The sequence below is a fragment of the Bufo bufo genome, chromosome 1 (genome assembly GCF_905171765.1).
Source record: "Bufo bufo chromosome 1, aBufBuf1.1, whole genome shotgun sequence".
Lineage (NCBI taxonomy): Eukaryota > Metazoa > Chordata > Amphibia > Anura > Bufonidae > Bufo > Bufo bufo.
This window is the reverse complement of record NC_053389.1, coordinates 181,740,831-181,763,153: the sequence shown is the minus strand read 5'-3', so window position 1 is coordinate 181,763,153 and position 22,323 is coordinate 181,740,831. Positions and strand designations below refer to the sequence as shown.

Here is a 22,323-nt window from a genome sequence, read left to right as displayed (position 1 = left end):
TCCTCTACGCGACCAAGTGGATGGGTTAGTTAAATTTTTAATCCCTCAATGGACATTTTACTAAGCATTCTGTATTAAGAATGCTATTATTTTCCATTATAACCATGTTATAAGGGAAAATACAGGGAGTGCAGAATTATTAGGCAAGTTGTATTTTTGAGGATTAATTTTATTATTGAACAACAACCATGTTCTCAATGAACCCAAAAAACTCATTAATATCAAAGCTGAATATTTTTGGAAGTAGTTTTTAGTTTGTTTTTAGTTTTAGCTATTTTAGGGGGATATCTGTGTGTGCAGGTGACTATTACTGTGCATAATTATTAGGCAACTTAACAAAAAACAAATATATACCCATTTCAATTATTTATTTTTACCAGTGAAACCAATATAACATCTCAACATTCACAAATATACATTTCTGACATTCAAAAACAAAACAAAAACAAATCAGTGACCAATATAGCCACCTTTCTTTGCAAGGACACTCAAAAGCCTGCCATCCATGGATTCTGTCAGTGTTTTGATCTGTTCACCATCAACATTGCGTGCAGCAGCAACCACAGCCTCCCAGACACTGTTCAGAGAGGTGTACTGTTTTCCCTCCTTGTAAATTTCACATTTGATGATGGACCACAGGTTCTCAATGGGGTTCAGATCAGGTGAACAAGGAGGCCATGTCATTAGATTTTCTTCTTTTATACCCTTTCTTGCCAGCCACGCTGTGGAGTACTTGGACGCGTGTGATGGAGCATTGTCCTGCATGAAAATCATGTTTTTCTTGAAGGATGCAGACTTCTTCCTGTACCACTGCTTGAAGAAGGTGTCTTCCAGAAACTGGCAGTAGGACTGGGAGTTGAGCTTGACTCCATCCTCAACCCGAAAAGGCCCCACAAGCTCATCTTTGATGATACCAGCCCAAACCAGTACTCCACCACCACCTTGCTGGCGTCTGAGTCGGACTGGAGCTCTCTGCCCTTTACCAATCCAGCCACGGGCTTATCCATCTGGCCAATCAAGACTCACTCTCATTTCATCAGTCCATAAAACCTTAGAAAAATCAGTCTTGAGATATTTCTTGGCCCAGTCTTGACGTTTCAGCTTGTGTGTCTTGTTCAGTGGTGGTCTTTCAGCCTTTCTTACCTTGGCCATGTCTCTGAGTATTGCACACCTTGTGCTTTTGGGCACTCCAGTGATGTTGCAGCTCTGAAATATGGCCAAACTGGTGGCAAGTGGCATCTTGGCAGCTGCACGCTTGACTTTTCTCAGTTCATGGGCAGTTATTTTGCGCCTTGGTTTTTCCACACGCTTCTTGCGACCCTGTTGACTATTTTGAATGAAACGCTTGATTGTTCGATGATCACGCTTCAGAAGCTTTGCAATTTTAAGAGTGCTGCATCCCTCTGCAAGATATCTCACTATTTTTGACTTTTCTGAGCCTGTCAAGTCCTTCTTTCGACCCATTTTGCCAAAGGAAAGGAAGTTGCCTAATAATTATGCACACCTAATATAGGGTGTTGATGTCATTAGACCACACCCCTTCTCATTACAGAGATGCACATCACCTAATATGCTTAATTGGTAGTAGGCTTTCGAGCCTATACAGCTTGGAGTAAGACAACATGCATAAAGAGGATGATGTGGTCAAAATACTCATTTGCCTAATAATTCTGCACGCAGTGTAATAAAATCTACAGAACACCTAACCCAAACCTGAACTTCTGTGAAGAAGTCCGGTTTCGGGTCTGGGTACCAAACATGCCGATTTTTCTCACGCGCGTGAAAAACGAATTAAATGCTTCGCACTCGCGGTGAAAAATCACGCATTTTCCCGCAACACACCCGCATCTTTTCCCGCACGTCACCCTCAACGCCCGTGTGAACCCAGCCTTAGGCCGCTTCTAGTCCAGATAGAAGATGAGATATGGTGGGGCATGGAGGCATACAGGTTCTGTATAATATCCTGCGGCACATTTACCGACATATGTTACAGTTGGGCCTGTAGATCCTGCACTGGCGTCCAAGCTGGTCCCATAAATTATCAATTGGCGATAAATCTGGTGAAAGGACAGGCAAGGGAGTGTTGCAATCTGGAGGATACGTTTGTGGGAAACTGGGGTGCCTAGGGCCCATCAGTAAAATTTATTTTGGAGGCCAACTGAACAGCAACATGCAAATATTACTTTCTCAAACAGTGGCAGACAGCAGCAAGACGCTGCAAGATTATTTATTATGGGGGTAACTGCAGCAACTTTGAGAAGGCAGGTCCCTAAGGAAAGATGATTCTGGCTGGCCTTCCTCTATACCCAGAAGTTATCTCAGCCATCTGATGCATCTATAATAAAAATCTGGGCAGTTTGCTAAATAATCTACCCAGTTTTTTATATGAACATGGGCTAATTGAGGTGCGGTATGATGCTTATCTATATGCAGTGCAGTCTGTGCCACTTGTGTAAGCAATTGGGACTAGGGGCCCGTCTTGCTCAGGGGCCCATTGGGGAATGGAGAGCATTATCCTGCTAAGAAATGCCAGTTGGAAATCCTGCCATGAGAGACAAGATATGTGGCTGCAGGATGTCCTGCACATATTGCTGAGCTATTAGTGTTCCTTGTATTAGTACTAGGGTTCAGTGATTGTCGTATGCCATGTCTACCCAGATCATCACACCAGCAGTTCTAGCAGTGTGTCACTCTACAGCAAAGGCAGGGTTCAAGCGCTCACCTTGAGGCCTCCATACTGAATCCAATCATCGACAGATCCTAAACAGAACCTGGATTCTTAGCCAAAGATTATATGATTCCAGTGTGTAGCAGTCCAAATTTCATGTTCATGACACCACTGCAAACGAAGACTATGGTGGATGGCTGACAATGGAAAGACATGTAATGGGCACTGCGACACCAAATTTCCTTCTGCTAAGTGCCTTAAAATGGTTCAGGCAGAGACAGTGGTGTGTAATGAAGGTGCCACCTGTGTCTAGATGGTGGACAACAAAACTGAAGGGGCTGCTCGTGCTTCTCGGTGTACCAAACAATCCTCTCGACTAGTGGTCTGTCTGGGATGTCTGTGGCCTGTTAAGTGGTAGGCAATTAAGAGTGCCGTGTTTGTGTGAGGGGAGGCGGGGCTTTAATTATTTAAACCTGGCTCTCCTGCCCCCACTTGTTGGTTCGAATGCTTTCGAATCGGCTCGTGGGTTGGCTGTCCTTCCAGAGAGGTCGCGTGTCTCGTTAATTCGTGTGGTTGGCTGCGTCGGGGTCATCGCTGCGGAGTATAGGTAGGCCGGGGGGATGCCCACCCGTCTCGTTTATTTATGTCATGTTACGCGGCCGAGTGTGGCCGCGGTCCCCAGCCGCACCTGGGACTGCCCGCACTTTCCGATCCGGTTTAAGGCTCCCCCGCTCACATGCAGCGTCCCCCAGGCTAACGGTGCAATAGCCTCCTCGGTCACCCCTCACCTGTTGCTCCGCTGCGGCCAGTCGCACTCCCGCTCATACCATGGCGCTCACGCCGCCCACCGGCTTCACAGTGCGGCTTACTGCCCTTCGGCACTCCAGCAGGTTCTTAGCTGAGAGAGGGCAACACCTACAGGCAGACCATTCTTACAGGTTTAGTGTAAAACATATGAGTGGGTGAATTTTATATAATGTGCCATCGGCCCAAATAACTAGTTAAATTTTCATGCATCCTGTATAGCAAACAGATCAGGAATGATACTCTGAATTCAATGATTTATCAAACTGTATACATGTATGGGACATAATACCAGAATGCAACATCATTTGCAGATCTATTTGGTTAATGGATGAACTAGATAACTAGTAAACAGTAGGAAGAAGCAGATAACATGTTTGTACTGGTCTATAAAACCAGATGCACTCAGTGTTTTGTCATGTAGGGCCTGACACAGTGGTAGTGACATTCCTAACCTATATCCACCTAAGTTAATGAGTAATTTTTTTTTTTTTTTTTTAAAACAATATGAGGTAAGCTGGAAATGCCATAGGTCTGAACACACCTGAGACAGGTGAAAGTGTTACCAGTTACTGGTACTGCAGTCCAGGTACTGGGCTCCTTGCTCAGCACTAGTGTCTAGGTACTAAGGCAGGCATCAGTTGGTAAAAAAAAAGGGCTTTATTAAATAAGGGGGTTCAAGGAAGGGGGATTGCCACTACGCCTCGGGCACGTAGCCTGGCCGCCCATAGCACATACGGTACGTGGGGAGTTAGTGGCTCGGGTCGGGGCACAGCCGCGACAAGGCGGTGGATATTTAGGGAGCGGTTGCGTGGTTGAAGGATCACTCAGCCGGGGTTCGCTCACTCACATGTCTGTCCTTGTTTATTCAGGTCCACAGGTGGTTGGCTACTTTGCGATTCTGCGAGGTTTGTGGCTGTCATGGCCGCCAGGTGAGTCAGGTGTGGTGCGCATGCGTGGGCCACCCCTTTACTCCCGCGTGGACTTAGGGGACTGGGTATGGTGGCCTATCTAAGCTCAGGCCACTGACGCATGTCTTGCAGGGTGGCGCGTACAGTCGCGGCCTTTGGTGGGAAGTTGTAAGAAAAATAAATAAATAAATTGAAATTTTTTTTTAAAAAAGCCCTGCCACGACTGCAGGCATTAGTCTGTCACGACTACAGACTCGTTATAAAGCCCTGCCACGACTGCAGGCATTAGTCTGTCACGACTACAGACTCGTTAGAAAGCCCTGCCACGACTGCAGGCATTAGTCTGTCACGACTACAGACTCGTTAGAAAGCCCTGCCACGACTGCAGGCATTAGTCTGTCACGACTACAGACTCGTTAGAAAGCCCTGCCACGACTGCAGGCATTAGTCTGTCACGACTACAGACTCGTTAGAAAGCCCTGCCACGACTGCAGGCATTAGTCTCATGTCAACAGACTCGTGAGGTAATACTACCACGTCTACAGGCGATGGTCCGTTACCGCTACTCTCGATGTAGGGTCCCCTCACGACTACAGGGGCTAGTCGGTCACATCCACAGACTCGGTCGCACTCCCGTTGACTACAGGCACTGGGTGGGCATCTACGGGTAGTTGCGTCACGTCTACGCACGCGGGTCAGCCACGGCCTGGGAGGTCAGCCTTCACGGTCACAGGTAGGTCCGGTCAGGCTTCAGTCTCCCAGCGGGTTCCAGTCACAACAACCAGCCCCTAGGGGAGGGGGGGGGGGCACTCCCGCACCGGCGCACAATGCCAGGGAGCTGTGCGGCTCCTCACGCGGCACACGATTCAAACCAGCAGGGGCCGGGGCCCACGGTAAAGGAAGGGCTCCCTCTGATCCGGTGCACATTGCCAGGGAGTGGCGCTGCTCCCCACGTGGTACGAGTGTCCAGCCGGCGGTGGGTCGGCCCTAGCTGAGGGGGGGGGCTCCCCCGCACTGGTGCATTCTGCCAGGGAGCAGCGTGAGCTCCCCACGCGGCTGGGGGTAAACGCTCCTCATCTTCAATAAAGTCTGGCACGGGCCGCCGTGCCGTTAGGTAGGCAGAGATCAAGGGAAGGAGTACTAGGCTCGGTCAGGGGGAGCAGATCATAGGCGGTGGCTGGCTTCCTGCTGCCGGCCGTACATAAGGTTCCAAGGGGGTTATTTAGGCACAGGATGTTAGTTAGTCCGTGCAGGTGATCTGCGTTATACCATGCTCTTCATGCTCTTACTCGGAGCTGTGCCCATACGGGAGCTGCTTAAGTGGTTTATAGTATATAAAAATAAAAAAAATAATTTGAGTCTCTCACGCATGGCTTCTCCGTTTTAGGTTACACATATGACTCCTCTATTAGAGTCTCTCACGCATGGCTTCTCCGTTTTAGGTTTACACATATGACTCCGCCATTAGTCTCTCACGCATGGCTCCGCCATTAGTCTCTCGCGCATGGCTTCTCCGCTTTAGGTTTACACAGATGACTCCGCCATTAGAGTCTCTCACGCATGGAGGAAAAAAAAAGAAAAAAAGATTCCTTTACCAGGCCCAGCTGCGCTGGGACTAGTCTCTCATCTCACCATAGCTAAGAGACTGATGGCCAATTCCTTGGCCAGTAATACTCTGAGGGCTTACAAGACAGCTTGGCGCCTGTTTCAGAGATATGAGAACACCTACCCGGGGGCCTATCACTCACCTATTGGGCTTCGTCTGGGTTTTGCCACTCTCAATTAAACCTGTCCTATAGCACTGTTAACTATACCTGGCAGGTATTCAGCACCATTGGTACATGCTACATCCGGACCTACCGTCACTCTTCTCTGCCCACCCGATCAAAGCGGCGTTGAAGGGTTTGCGCAAGATGTCTGTTGTGAAACGACATGTGCGTCAGCCATTTACCGGTAGCTTGTTCAAGCCGTGACAGACAAACTGCAGGGTAAACCGTTCGGGCCGCAGGTTAGCGCTCTGGTAGAAACAGCCTGGTACCTGGCCTTCCATGGATTCCTCAGGTCAGACGAGCTCATAGGCACCAATACGCTGGCTGGGTGCTTGCGGAAAGGTCAGCTCATCCGGCGCGGGTCCATCTATGTCCTCACCTTGGCCTCGTCCAAGACGTCACGGTCGGGGGAATCGGTGCAGATGGTGTCCGGTGCAGGCCTTGGAGGCTTGGCTGCGTAGTATTTAGTCCAAGCCGGCATGTTCTCCCGTACTCGAACTAGGCAATGCCCGGCTAACCACCACGGCCTTTCTTAGGTACATTCGGGTTTAGTTGACAGGTTCAGGGGTCGGTCCTCTCTGGATCACAGGACATTCCTTCCGCATGGGCGCGGCAGCTGCGGCGTCCATGCATAAGGTGCCAGTACATGTCATCAAACGGTTGGGTCGTCGCAGTTCCGCGTGTTCCATGCGTTATATCCTGGATCCTTAATACGAAATGTCACTGGCTTTCGAGTTTTGGTTTTGTAGTTTCTGTTATCAAAGTCTTTTCAAACTCCTATGCATGGTTCTTTTGGCCCCTTTAGGCTACCCTTCGATAAGCAGTTCCGGCATAACTCTGCTGCTTCTAGGTAGGAGGGGGAGTATAGGCTTAGGTAGGGGACCCTCTCATCATGAGCCGATCCGAGCACAAGTGGTAGGCAATTAAGAGTGCCGTGTTTGTGTAAGGGGAGGTGGGGCTTTAATTTTTTAAACCTGGCTCTCCTGCCCCCACTTGTCGGTTCGAATGCTTTCGACCCCTCCTGAGGCCCTCCCTTCTTCTCAGGACTAGGGATGAGCGAACCCAAAAGACTAAAGATTAACTCCTCCAAAAGACTTCATTCTGTGATCGATCTGCAGCTGTGGATCATTGAAGTGCTATTATTGACTTGCTCACTTTTTTGAGGCTGCCCAGAGCGTTTTTAGATCACTTTTTTTCTGGGGTGATCGGCGGCCATTTTGTGACTTGTGGTGCGCCAACACAAGCTATCACCAAGTGTATTTAACCATCAATAGTGTGGTTATTTTGTGCTATATCCTACATCAGCTGCAGGCTGAGCCTGTGTCACCGAAGCGCATTTAACCATCAACAGTCTGGTTATTTTTTGGCCATATACTACATCAGCTGCAGGCTGAGCCTGTGTCACCGAAGTGCATTTAACCATCAACAGTCTGATTATTTTTTGGCCATATACTACATCTGGTGCAGGCTGAGCCTGTGTCACCCAAGTGCATTTAACCATCAACAGTGTGGTTATTTTTTGGCCATATACTACATCAGGGGCAAGTTGAGCCTGTCACCCAGCGCCTAAAAAATAGACCTGACATTTCTATTCAACCAAATCTGTACTGTTTTAGCTGGTCAAGTTATTTGTAGTGACCGTAAAAGCACACTTTTTGTTCTGGGTTGAAAAACTATTCCCAAATTTGCCATTCTCAAAATAACTAGTTTCTGGTATTTTGAGGCCTACTTGAAATCTATCCCAAAAAGGATATCTTACATTGAAGGTACTGATAGTGTCATTCAGAAAAACCTAAGACACACGCTACCGTGCAGATAGAAGTCTGATTCTGTGATTAAACCTATACCTGTCACACAGCGCAAAAAAAAAAAAGGCCTCACATTTCTATTCAACCAAATCTGTACTGTTTTAGCTGGTCAAGTTATTTGTAGTGACCGTAAAAGCACATTTTTTTTTCTGGGTTGAAAAACTATTCCCAAATTTGCCATTCTCAAAATAACTAGTTTCTGGTATTTGAGGCCTACTTGAAATCTATCCCAAAAAGGATATCTTACATTGAAGGTACTGATAGTGTCATTCAGAAAAACCTAAGACACACGCTACCGTGCAGATAGAAGTCTGATTCTGTGATTAAACCTATACCTGTCACACAGCGCAAAAAAAAACAGGCCTCACATTTCTATTCAACCAAATCTGTACTGTTTTAGCTGGTCAAGTTATTTGTAGTGACCGTAAAAGCACTTTTTATTTTCTGGATTGAAAAACTATTCCCAAATTTGCCATTCTCAAAATAACTAGTTTCTGGTATTTGAGGCCTACTTGAAATCTATCCCAAAAAGGATATCTTACATTGAAGGTACTGATAGTGTCATTCAGAAAAACCTAAGACACACGCTACCGTGCAGATAGAAGTCTGATTCTGTGATTAAACCTATACCTGTCACACAGCGCAAAAAAAAACAGGCCTCACATCTCTATTCAACCAAATCTGTACTGTTTTAGCTGGTCAAGTTATTTGTAGTGACCGTAAAAGCACTTTTTATTTTCTGGATTGAAAAACTATTCCCAAATTTGCCATTCTCAAAATAACTAGTTTCTGGTATTTGAGGCCTACTTGAAATCTATCCCAAAAAGGATATCTTACATTGAAGGTACTGATAGTGTCATTCAGAAAAACCTAAGACACACGCTACCGTGCAGATAGAAGTCTGATTCTGTGATTAAACCTATACCTGTCACACAGCGCAAAAAAAAACAGGCCTCACATTTCTATTCAACCAAATCTGTACTGTTTTAGCTAGTCAAGTTATTTGTAGTGACCGTAAAAGCACACTTTTTGTTCTGGGTTGAAAAACTATTCCCAAATTTGCCATTCTCAAAATTGTGGTGAACGGGAACAATGAGGAAAACATCTAATAAGGGACGCGGACGTGGACGTGGACATGGTCGTGGTGGTGTTAGTGGACCCTCTGGTGCTGGGAGAGGACGTGGCCGTTCTGCCACAGCCACACGTCCTAGTGTACCAACTACCTCAGGTCCCAGTAGCCGCCAGAATTTACAGGGATATTTGGTGGGGCCCAATGCCGTTCTAAGGATGGTAAGGCCTGAGCAGGTACAGGCATTAGTCAATTGGGTGGCCGACAGTGCATCCAGCACGTTCACATTATCTCCCACCCAGTCTTCTGCAGAAAGCGCACAGATGGCGCATGAAAACCAAGCCCATCAGTCTGTCACATCACCCCCATGCATATCAGGGAAACTGTCTGAGCCTCAAGTTATGCAGCAGTCTCTTATGCTGTTTGAAGACTCTGCTGCCAGGGTTTCCCAAGGGCATCCACCTAGCCCTTCACCAGGGGTGGAAGAGATAGAATGCACTAACGCACAACCACTTATGTTTCCTGATGATGAGGACATGGGAATACCACCTCAGCACGTCTCTGATGATGACGAAACACAGGTGCCAACTGCTGCGTCTTTCTGCAGTGTGCAGACTGAACAGGAGGTCAGGGATCAAGACTGGGTGGAAGACGATGCAGGGGACGATGAGGTCCTAGACCCCACATGGAATGAAGGTCGTGCCACTGACTTTCACAGTTCGGAGGAAGAGGCAGTGGTGAGACCGAGCCAACAGCGTAGCAAAAGAGGGAGCAGTGGGCAAAATCAGAACACCCGCCGCCAAGAGACTCCGCCTGCTACTGACCGCCGCCATCTGGGACCGAGCACCCCAAAGGCAGCTTCAAGGAGTTCCCTGGCATGGCACTTCTTCAAACAATGTGCTGACGACAAGACCCGAGTGGTTTGCACGCTGTGCCATCAGAGCCTGAAGCGAGGCATTAACGTTCTGAACCTTAGCACAACCTGCATGACCAGGCACCTGCATGCAAAGCATGAACTGCAGTGGAGTAAACACCTTAAAAACAAGGAAGTCACTCAGGCTCCCCCTGCTACCTCTTCTGCTGCTCTTCTGCAGCTCTCCATCTCACAAACATTTGAGAGAAAGCGTAAATTCCCACCTAGCCACCCTCGATCCCTGGCCCTGAATGCCAGCATTTCTAAACTACTGGCCTATGAAATGCTGTCATTTAGGCTGGTGGACACACACAGCTTCAAACAGCTCATGTCACTTGCTGTCCCACAGTATGTTGTTCCCAGCCGCCACTACTTCTCCAAGAGAGCCGTGCTTTCCCTGCACAAACAAGTGTCCGATAAAATCAAGTGTGCACTGCGCAACGCCATTTGTGGCAAGGTCCACCTAACCACAGATACGTGGACCAGTAAGCACGGCCAGGGACGCTATATCTCCCTAACTGCACACTGGGTAAATGTAGTGGCGGCTGGGCCCCAGGCGGAGAGCTGTTTGGCGCACGTCCTTCCGCCGCCAAGGATCGCAGGGCAACATTCTTTGCCTCCTGTTGCCTCCTCCTCCTACTCAGCTTCCTCCTCCTCTTCTTCCACCTGCTCATCCAGTCAGCCACACACCTTCACCACCAACTTCAGCACAGCCCGGGGTAAACGTCAGCAGGCCATTCTGAAACTCATATGTTTGGGGGACAGGCCCCACACCGCACAGGAGTTGTGGCGGGGTATAGAACAACAGACCGACGAGTGGTTGCTGCCGGTGAGCCTCAAGCCCGGCCTGGTGGTGTGCGATAATGGGCGAAATCTCGTTGCAGCTCTGGGACTAGCCGGTTTGACGCACATCCCTTGCCTGGCGCATGTGCTGAATTTGGTGGTGCAGAAGTTCATTCGCAACTACCCCGACATGTCAGAGCTGCTGCATAAAGTGCGGGCCGTCTGTTCGCGCTTCTGGCGTTCACACCCTGCCGCTGCTCGCCTGTCTGCGCTACAGCGTAACTTCGGCCTTCCCGCTCACCGCCTCATATGCGACGTACCCACCAGGTGGAACTCCACCTTGCATATGCTGGACAGACTGTGCGAGCAGCAGCAGGCCATAGTGGAGTTTCAGCTGCAGCACGCACGGGTCAGTCGCACTGCGGATCAGACACACTTCACCACCAATGACTGGGCCTCCATGCGAGACCTGTGTGCCCTGTTGCGTTGTTTCGAGTACTCCACCAACATGGCCAGTGGCGATGACGCCGTTATCAGCGTTACAATACCACTTCTATGTCTCCTTGAGAAAACACTTAGGGCGATGATGGAAGAGGAGGTGGCCCAGGAGGAAGAGGGGTCTTTTTTTAGCACTTTCAGGCCAGTCTCTTCGAAGTGACTCAGAGGGAGGTTTTTTGCAACACCAGAGGCCAGGTACAAATGTGGCCAGACAGGGCCCACTACTGGAGGACGAGGAGGACAAGGATGAGGAGGAGGTGGAGGAGGATGAGGATGAAGCATGTTCACAGCGGGGTGGCACCCAAAGCAGCTCGGGCCCATCACTGGTGCGTGGCTGGGGGGAAACTCAGGACGATGACGATACGCCTCCCACAGAGGACAGCTTGTCCTTACCTCTGGGCAGCCTGGCACACATGAGCGACTACATGCTGCAGTGCCTGCGCAACGACAGCAGAGTTGCCCACATTTTAACGTGTGCGGACTACTGGGTTGCCACCCTGCTGGATCCCCGGTACAAAGACAATGTGCCCACCTTACTTCCTACACTGGAGCGTGATAGGAAGATGCGCGAGTACAAGCGCACGTTGGTAGACGCGCTACTGAGAGCATTCCCAAATGTCACAGGGGAACCAGTGGAAGCCCAAGGCGAAGGCAGAGGAGGAGCAAGAGGTCGCCAACGCAGCTGTGTCACGGCCAGCTCCTCTGAGGGCAGGGTTAGCATGGCAGAGATGTGGAAAAGTTTTGTCAACACGCCACAGCTAACTGCACCACCACCTGATACGGAACGTGTTAGCAGGAGGCAACATTTCACTAACATGGTGGAACAGTACCTGTGCACACCCCTCCACGTACTGACTGATGGTTCGGCCCCATTCAACTTCTGGGTCTCCAAATTGTCCACGTAGCCAGAGCTAGCCTTTTATGCCTTAGAGGTGCTGGCCTGCCCGGCGGCCAGCGTTTTGTCTGAACGTGTATTCAGCACGGCAGGGGGCGTCATTACAGACAAACGCAGCCGCCTGTCTACAGCCAATGTGGACAAGCTGACGTTCATAAAAATGAACCAGGCATGGATCCCACAGGACCTGTCCATCCCTTGTGCAGATTAGATATTAACTACCTCCCCTTAACAATATATTATTCTACTCCAGGGCACTTCCTCATTCAATACTATTTTTAATTTCATTTTACCATTATATTGCGGGGCAACCCAAAGTTGAATGAACCTCTCCTCTGTCTGGGTGCCGGGGCCTAAATGTGTGACAGTGGCCTGTTCTAGTGGTGGGTGACGTGAAGCCTGATTCTCTGCTATGACATGAAGACAGATTCTGTGCTGACATAAGGCCAGATTCTCTGTTACGGGACCTCTCTCCTCTGCCTGGGTGCCTGGGCCTAAATATGTGACAGTGGCCTGTTCCAGTGGTGTGTGACGTGAAGCCTGATTCTCTGCTATGACATGAAGACAGATTCTGCGCTGACATAAGGCCAGATTCTCTGTTACGGGACCTCTCTCCTCTGCCTGGGTGCCTGGGCCTAAATGTGTGACAGTGGCCTGTTCCAGTGGTGGGTGACGTGAAGCCTGATTCTCTGCTATGACATGAAGACAGATTCTGCGCTGACATAAGGCCAGATTCTCTGTTACGGGACCTCTCTCCTCTGCCTGGGTGCCTGGGCCTAAATGTGTGACAGTGGCCTGTTCCAGTGGTGGGTGACGTGAAGCCTGATTCTCTGCTATGACATGAAGACAGATTCTGCGCTGACATAAGGCCAGATTCTCTGCTACGGGACCTCTCTCCTCTGCCTGGGTGCCTGGGCCTAAATATGTGACAGTGGCCTGTTCCAGTGGTGGGTGACGTGAAGCCTGATTCTCTGCTATGACATGAAGACAGATTCTGTGCTGACATAAGGCCAGATTCTCTGTTACGGGACCTCTCTCTTCTGCCTGGGTGCCTGGGCCTAAATGTGTGACAGTGGCCTGTTCCAGTGGTGGGTGACGTGAAGCCTGAATCTCTGCTATGACATGAAGACAGATTCTGCGCTGACATAAGGCCAGATTCTCTGTTACGGGACCTCTCTCCTCTGCCTGGGCCTAAATGTGTGACAGTGGCCTGTTCCAGTGGTGGGTGACGTGAAGCCTGATTCTCTGCTATGACATGAAGACAGATTCTGTGCTGACATAAGGCCAGATTCTCTGTTACGGGACCTCTCTCCTCTGCCTGGGTGCCTGGGCCTAAATGTGTGACAGTGGCCTGTTCCAGTGGTGGGTGACGTGAAGCCTGATTCTCTGCTATGACATGAAGACTGATTCTGCGCTGACATAAGGCCAGATTCTCTGTTACGGGACCTCTCTCCTCTGCCTGGGTGCCTGGGCCTAAATGTGTGACAGTGGCCTGTTCCAGTGGTGGGTGACGTGAAGCCTGATTCTCTGCTATGACATGAAGACAGATTCTGCGGTGACATAAGGCCAGATTCTCTGTTACGGGACCGCTCTCTTCTGTCTGGGTGCCGGGGCCTAAATGTGTGACAGTGGCCTGTTCCAGTGGTGGGTGACGTGAAGCCTGATTCTCTGATATGACATGAAGACAGATTCTGCGCTGACATAAGGCCAGATTCTCTGTTACGGGACCGCTCTCCTCTGTCTGGGTGCCGGGGCCTAAATGTGTGACAGTGGCCTGTTCCAGTGGTGGGTGACGTGAAGCCTGATTCTCTGCTATGACATGAAGACAGATTCTGTGCTGACATAAGGCCAGATTCTCTGTTACGGGACCTCTCTCCTCTGCTTGGGCCTAAATGTGTGACAGTGGCCTGTTCCAGTGGTGGGTGACGTGAAGCCTGATTCTCTGCTATGACATGAAGACAGATTACGCGCTGACATAAGGCCAGATTCTCTGTTACGGGACCGCTCTCCTCTGTCTGGGTGCCGGGGCCTAAATGTGTGACAGTGGCCTGTTCCAGTGGTGGGTGACGTGAAGCCTGATTCTCTGCTATGACATGAAGACTGATTCTGCGCTGACATAAGGCCAGATTCTCTGTTACGGGACCTCTCTCCTCTGCCTGGGTGCCTGGGCCTAAATGTGTGACAGTGGCCTGTTCCAGTGGTGGGTGACGTGAAGCCTGATTCTCTGCTATGACATGAAGACAGATTCTGCGGTGACATAAGGCCAGATTCTCTGTTACGGGACCGCTCTCTTCTGTCTGGGTGCCGGGGCCTAAATGTGTGACAGTGGCCTGTTCCAGTGGTGGGTGACGTGAAGCCTGATTCTCTGATATGACATGAAGACAGATTCTGCGCTGACATAAGGCCAGATTCTCTGTTACGGGACCGCTCTCCTCTGTCTGGGTGCCGGGGCCTAAATGTGTGACAGTGGCCTGTTCCAGTGGTGGGTGACGTGAAGCCTGATTCTCTGCTATGACATGAAGACAGATTCTGTGCTGACATAAGGCCAGATTCTCTGTTACGGGACCTCTCTCCTCTGCTTGGGCCTAAATGTGTGACAGTGGCCTGTTCCAGTGGTGGGTGACGTGAAGCCTGATTCTCTGCTATGACATGAAGACAGATTACGCGCTGACATAAGGCCAGATTCTCTGTTACGGGACCGCTCTCCTCTGTCTGGGTGCCGGGGCCTAAATGTGTGACAGTGGCCTGTTCCAGTGGTGTGTGACGTGAAGCCTGATTCTCTGCTATGACATGAAGACAGATTCTGCGCTGACATAAGGCCAGATTCTCTGTTACGGGACCTCTCTCCTCTGCCTGGGTGCCTGGGCCTAAATGTGTGACAGTGGCCTGTTCCAGTGGTGGGTGACGTGAAGCCTGATTCTCTGCTATGACATGAAGACAGATTCTGCGCTGACATAAGGCCAGATTCTCTGTTACGGGACCTCTCTCCTCTGCCTGGGTGCCTGGGCCTAAATGTGTGACAGTGGCCTGTTCCAGTGGTGGGTGACGTGAAGCCTGATTCTCTGCTATGACATGAATACTGATTCTGCGCTGACATAAGGCCAGATTCTCTGTTACGGGACCTCTCTCCTCTGCCTGGGTGCCTGGGCCTAAATGTGTGACAGTGGCCTGTTCCAGTGGTGGGTGACGTGAAGCCTGATTCTCTGCTATGACATGAAGACAGATTCTGCGGTGACATAAGGCCAGATTCTCTGTTACGGGACCGCTCTCTTCTGTCTGGGTGCCGGGGCCTAAATGTGTGACAGTGGCCTGTTCCAGTGGTGGGTGACGTGAAGCCTGATTCTCTGATATGACATGAAGACAGATTCTGCGCTGACATAAGGCCAGATTCTCTGTTACGGGACCGCTCTCCTCTGTCTGGGTGCCGGGGCCTAAATGTGTGACAGTGGCCTGTTCCAGTGGTGGGTGACGTGAAGCCTGATTCTCTGCTATGACATGAAGACTGATTCTGCGCTGACATAAGGCCAGATTCTCTGTTACGGGACCTCTCTCCTCTGCCTGGGTGCCTGGGCCTAAATGTGTGACAGTGGCCTGTTCCAGTGGTGGGTGACATGAAGCCTGATTCTCTGCTATGACATGAAGACTGATTCTGCGCTGACATAAGGCCAGATTCTCTGTTACGGGACCTCTCTCCTCTGCCTGGGTGCCTGGGCCTAAATGTGTGACAGTGGCCTGTTCCAGTGGTGGGTGACGTGAAGCCTGATTCTCTGCTATGACATGAAGACAGATTCTGCGGTGACATAAGGCCAGATTCTCTGTTACGGGACCGCTCTCTTCTGTCTGGGTGCCGGGGCCTAAATGTGTGACAGTGGCCTGTTCCAGTGGTGGGTGACGTGAAGCCTGATTCTCTGCTATGACATGAAGACAGATTCTGCGCTGACATAAGGCCAGATTCTCTGTTACGGGACCGCTCTTCTCTGTCTGGGTGCCGGGGCCTAAATGTGTGACAGTGGCCTGTTCCAGTGGTGGGTGACGTGAAGCCTGATTCTCTGCTATGACATGAAGACAGATTCTGTGCTGACATAAGGCCATATTCTCTGTTACGGGACCTCTCTCCTCTGCTTGGGCCTAAATGTGTGACAGTGGCCTGTTCCAGTGGTGGGTGACGTGAAGCCTGATTCTCTGCTATGACATGAAGACAGATTACGCGCTGACATAAGGCCAGATTCTCTGTTACGGGACCGCTCTCCTCTGTCTGGGTGCCGGGGCCTAAATGTGTGACAGTGGCCTGTTCCAGTGGTGGGTGACGTGAAGCCTGATTCTCTGCTATGACATGAAGACTGATTCTGCGCTGACATAAGGCCAGATTCTCTGTTACGGGACCTCTCTCCTCTGCCTTGGTGCCTGGGCCTAAATGTATGACAGTGGCCTGTTCCAGTGGTGGGTGACGTGAAGCCTGATTCTCTGCTATGACATGAAGACAGATTCTGCGCTGACATAAGGCCAGATTCTCTGTTACGGGACCGCTCTCCTCTGTCTGGGTGCCGGGGCCTAAATGTGTGACAGTGGCCTGTTCCAGTGGTGGGTGACGTGAAGCCTGATTCTCTGCTATGACATGAAGACTGATTCTGCGCTGACATAAGGCCAGATTCTCTGTTACGGGACCTCTCTCCTCTGCCTGGGTGCCTGGGCCTAAATGTGTGACAGTGGCCTGTTCCAGTGGTGGGTGACGTGAAGCCTGATTCTCTGCTATGACATGAAGACAGATTCTGTGCTGACATCAGGCCAGATTCTCTGTTACGGGACCTCTCTCCTCTGCCTGGGTGCCTGGGCCTAAATGTGTGACAGTGGCCTGTTCCAGTGGTGGGTGACTTGAAGCCTGATTCTCTGCTATGACATGAAGACTGATTCTGCGCTGACATAAGGCCAGATTCTCTGTTACGGGACCTCTCTCCTCTGCCTGGGTGCCTGGGCCTAAATGTGTGACAGTGGCCTGTTCCAGTGGTGGGTGACGTGAAGCCTGATTCTGTGCTGACATGAAGCCAGATTCTCTGCTATGGCATGAAGAGACTGATTCTCTGCTGACGTGAAGCCAGATTCTCTGCTATGAGACCTCTGTCCAATTGATATTGGGTCATTTTTATTTTTTTTATTTTTATTTTAATTCATTTCCCTATCCACATTTGTTTGCAGGGGATTTACCTACATGTTGCTGCCTTTTGCAGCCCTCTAGCTCTTTCCTGGGCTGTTTTACAGCCTTTTTAGTGCCCAAAAGTTCGGGTCCCCATTGACTTCAATGGGGTTCGGGTTCGGGACGAAGTTTGGTTCGGGTTCGGATCCCGAACCCGAACATTTCCGTGAAGTTCGGCCGAACTTCTCGAACCCGAACATCCAGGTGTTCGCTCAACTCTACTCAGGACTCATCATTGGTGTGGCCCCCTTTAGGCTACCCTTCGATAAGCAGTTCCGGCATAACTCTGCTGCTTCTAGGTAGGAGGGGGAGTATAGGCTTAGGTAGGGGACCCTCTCATCATGAGCCGATTCGAGCACAACTGTGTGCATGCACACACAAAGTCACTGCTCCCAACACCACCTAACAGCTAGGTAAGATCGGCCTAGCTGGTGGGCAGTTGTCGCAATGATCATCTTGCTTCTCTCAGTCCAGTGATGTGCCCCCTCTCAAAGTCAGTCAACCTGTACCAGTGGGATAGTGAGTGATGATTTAAATCTACTATAATCTAAGGATGCTTTCACACAGTCAGTGTTTGGTCAGTGTTGTACATCAGTGATTGTGAACCAAAGCCAGGAGTGGAACCTACACCCTATAAGGTATAATGGAAACATTTCCACCTCTTCTGTGTTTTTGACCCGCATCTGGTTTTGGCTCACAACCACTGATGGAAATCACTGATCAGACATGGATCAAGTGAATAAGGCCCTAGGCTAAAATTTGTGGTAAAATTTGCAGGCTTTCCTGTTTGTCTGTCGGAAACATCCAGATGGGTTCTTTCTTTCATGTCAATATGGTAAGGAGTAAAAGTCTTGAAATACTGCAGGAGCATACAGATGGTAAAAGAGTTTATCTCAAATATTTTATCTAAACAGACAATTAAAAGTCCTGTGATCACAGCTGCAAAGGTACTGATTCAGGCACTGTGTAGGAGTATATATATATACGGTTGGTCTTATCAGCTGAGTTCTATAAAAAAAAACAACTGGAAAAAAATGTAGCATGAGTTTTTTTTTTTTCATCGAACCAAAACTAGGAATGGATCCAAAGAAGAGAAATTTCAGTCTTTCAGGAACACTTCTACTTGATTTAGGATCCACTCTTGCCTATGGCCATGAAACTGCACCAAGACTGGTTTCACACAAAGAGTTTTTTGGAAAAACAGCACGTTTTCTTGCCAAAAACCACTGGCCAGATATTACATGCAATTGTGTAGTGAAGTATAATGTGCACTACTAGAAATGTGTTTTTGTTTGTGGATTTAGTTTTTTAGTTTTTTGCTTTTTTGGGTTGATGTAATTTTATTTATTTTTTTTAACATATAATAGGGGTCATTTTTTAAGGGACTTGAGACTATTATAGTCAAAAGATAGTCACAAGTCCCTTTTTTTAACTGGCCGTGCGACAATATTTAGTTAGATGGGCAGTTTCACACTGTGTTCGGCAGCTGGGCAGAGCTGGTGGGGTTGGGGGCCAATTTACTAACATTTACGCCTGGAAACAGGCATAAATGTTGGCAAAAAACGTCAGCCAGGGTCTGGCATAGTTTTCTCAACAGGCACAAGGACTTCTAGATGCGCCTAATTTATGACGAGGCACATTCCTTAGACAAATCTAATAGCAGCACAAGGGGGAAATTAAGTTCTCTTTGTAAATGTGCCCCAGTGTGCTCTTTTTATGGATTTTCTACTGTTTTTCCCATAGGTTTCTGTATAGGACTTGAAAAACACAGGAAATAAAATATGTTACAAATGTAACAAATCAGAAAAACATGCTTCTAAAACTTCTTCTAGAAAAGACTAAAAAAGCTTGAAGAAAAAGCATTTAAATGAAAGTATGATCTAGCCCGATCTCTTAACTGTTGTTACACATCTTTGAATATTAACTTTCACTCACCCGGTTATGCAAGCGGCAGCTGATATGGCATCTTGTACTCTCTGCTCCTGCCTATAATACAGAGAGTTGGTTATTCAGAAGCAGCAATGGTCACTCAGTAGAAAACCTATTTGTTTATAGAATGGTTTATGCCATATACTTTTCTCATAATTATAATACTTATTTGGAAGGTAAAAAACCTTGCAAAAAATGGCAAGTCCAGCCTTGGAGCCGACAACCCCTGGTGTCCTAACATATGCCCCTTTACATGAAAACATCACTCGCTGGTGTGTGGCCCCATTGCTGCTGCATTCCTGGATACTTACAGTTCCTGCAGGACCAGGAATCAGCTTGGTCCCATGAATGCTGCTGCCAAGCACAGACCTCAGCGGTCACATCGGCTTGAACAATTTGTTACAACTGTGTAGTATTGTTCAAGCTGATGTGACAGCTGTGGCCTGTAACTGACTGCAACGGTCACGGGACCAAGCTGCTTCCTGGTCCTACAGGGTGGGACCACAGACAGATGAGTAGTATTTTAATTTTAAAAGGCACAGGTTAGGACCCAAGGGGTTGCAGGCCCCAAGGCCAGATAACTCCTTTAAAGGGGTTGTCCTAAGATACAAAACTATCCCCTATCAACAGAATAGGAAATAAGTATCTGGTCGTGGGGGGCAAACTGCTGGGGTGTTTACTGATCACCGAGAATGGGGGTCCCAATTTCTCCAAATGAATGAGGGTGGTGATTGAGCAAGTGTGTTGCCTATATGCGTGTTGTCCTATGTTGAATGGAGTGGCAGAGTGCATATTCAACCACCCCCGTGGGGAACTTGCGACCCCTACTGATCAGATACTTATCCCCTACTATCTGTCATAAGTTGTCTCATATGTGACATACATTTGCAGAAATATTTGTACACAGATTATACAGTGGGGCAAAAAAGTATTTAGTCAGCCACCAATTGTGCAAGTTCTCCTACTTAAAGAGGACCTTTCACTAGTTTAAAAACTAAAAACTAACTATATCAGTGGGCAGAGCAGCGCCCAGGGGTCCCCCTGCACTTACTAGTATGTCTGGGCGCCGCTCCGTTCGCCCGGTATAGGCTCCAGTGTGTGCAGCTCCCTCTGTTGTACGGGGCAGAGTTTTTGTATTAGGGTTGTCCCTTGCTGCAGCGCTGGCCAATCGTAGCGCACAGCTCATAGCCTGGGAGTCCCTGGCTACTAGTAAGTGCAGGGGGACCCCTGGGTGCCGCTCTGCCCACTGATATAGTTAGTTTTTAGTTTTTAAACTAGTGAAAGGTCCTCTTTAAAGGGCTTCTGTCACCCCCCTAAACAAATTTTTTATTTTTTGGCTACTTAAAATCCTTATACTGCGATTTATCAATATATAGTGCTCTTACTCTTTTTCGTTCAGTAGTTTCTTTAAAAAAATGGACTTTTATAATATGTAAATTACCTCTCTACCAGCAAGTAGGGTGGCTACTTGCTGGTAGCAGCCGCATCCTCCTTTCATAAAGACGCCCCCTCCTCATGTTGATTGACAGGGCCAGCGAGCGCTCTCGTCCTCTGGCTGGCCCTGTCTGCGTTTTAAATCTCGTGCCTTCGCCGTACCGGTCTTCAGTCGGCGCAGGCGCACTGATAGGAGGACGCTCGCTCGGCCGCTCCTTCCTCAATGCGCCTGCGCTGATGATGTCACATCTACACCCGACACAGGCGCACTAAGGAAGGAGCGGCCGAGTGAGCGTCCTCCTATCAGTGCGCCTGCACCGACTGAAGACCGGTACGGCGAAGGCGCAAGATTTAAAACGCCGACAGGGCCAGCCAGAGGACGAGAGCGCTCGCTGGCCCTGTCAATCAACATGAGGAGGGGGTGTCTTTATGAAAGGAGGATGCGGCTGCTACCAGCAAGTAGCCACCCTACTTGCTGGTAGAGAGGCAATTTACATATTATAAAAGTCCGTTTTTTGAAGAAACTACTGAACGAAAAAGAGTAAGATCACTATATATTGATAAATCACAGTATAAGGATTTTAAGTAGCCAAAAAATGAAAAATTAGTTTAGGGGGGTGACAGAAGCCCTTTAAAAAGATGAGAGAGGCCTGTAATTTTCATCATAGGTACACTTCAACTTTGTGGGACAGAATGGGGGGAAAGAATACAGGAAATCACATTGTAGGATTTCTAATGAATTAATTGGTAAATTCCTCGGTAAAATAAGTATTTGGTCACCTACAAACAAGCAAGATTTCTTGCTCTCACAGACATGTAACTTCTTCTTTAAGAGGCTCCTCTGTCCTCCACTCGTTACCTGTACTAATGGCACCTGTTTGAACTTATCAATATAAAAGACACCTGTCCACAACCTCAAACAGTCACACTCCAAACTCCACTATGGCCAAGACCAAAGAGCTGTCGAAGGACACCAGAAACAAAATTGTAGACCTGCACCAGGCTGGGAACACTGAATCTGCAATAGGTAAGCAGCTTGGACTGAAGAAATCAACTGTGGGAGCAATTATTAGAAAATGGAAGACATACAAGACCACTGATAATCTCCCTCGATCTGGGGCTCCACGCAAGATCTCACCCCGTGGGGTCAAAATTATCACAAGAACGGTGAGCAAAAATCCGAGAACCACATGGGGGGACCTAGTGAATGACCTGTAGAGAGCTGGGACCAAATTAACAAAGGCTACCATCAGTAACACACTACGCCGCCAGGGACTCAAGTCCTGCAGTGCCAGACGTGTCCCCCTGCTTAAATGTAATAAAAATATACCCAGTCCGTCAATAATGGTGATAAATTGCTGCGTGTCTCAGACGTGTTGTGGGTTCAGTTCACACGAGGTAAAATGCAGTAATGATGTATGAGGCCGCACATTTTTCTTCCACACAACTAATCACAGGTATTAACACTTTTGCTTCCTCACAGTGGAATCGAGTCTCACAGACGTCTTCTGTCTTAAAACATCCTGTGAAACATCAGAAAGGTGCACTGATAGTAAAGCACTATTTAAACATACACTGCTATATCTTTGCCAGAATACTCACAAACACCAGCGGGATATAGGCACATCACGTGAATGATGATCTGTTGTCC

At 48.7% G+C, this 22,323-nt stretch overlaps 1 protein-coding gene across 1 annotated transcript in view; it reads right to left on the bottom strand.

Moving 5' to 3' along the window:
• The window catches only part of KASH5 (KASH domain containing 5), a 109,745-nt gene that overhangs the window by 2,712 nt on the left and 84,710 nt on the right, over window positions 1-22,323 (bottom strand). The window contains exon 13 of the mRNA XM_040433007.1: window positions 19,245-19,295. Coding sequence (XP_040288941.1) covers window positions 19,245-19,295 — 51 coding nt within the window. The remainder of the gene's footprint in view (window positions 1-19,244; window positions 19,296-22,323) is intronic.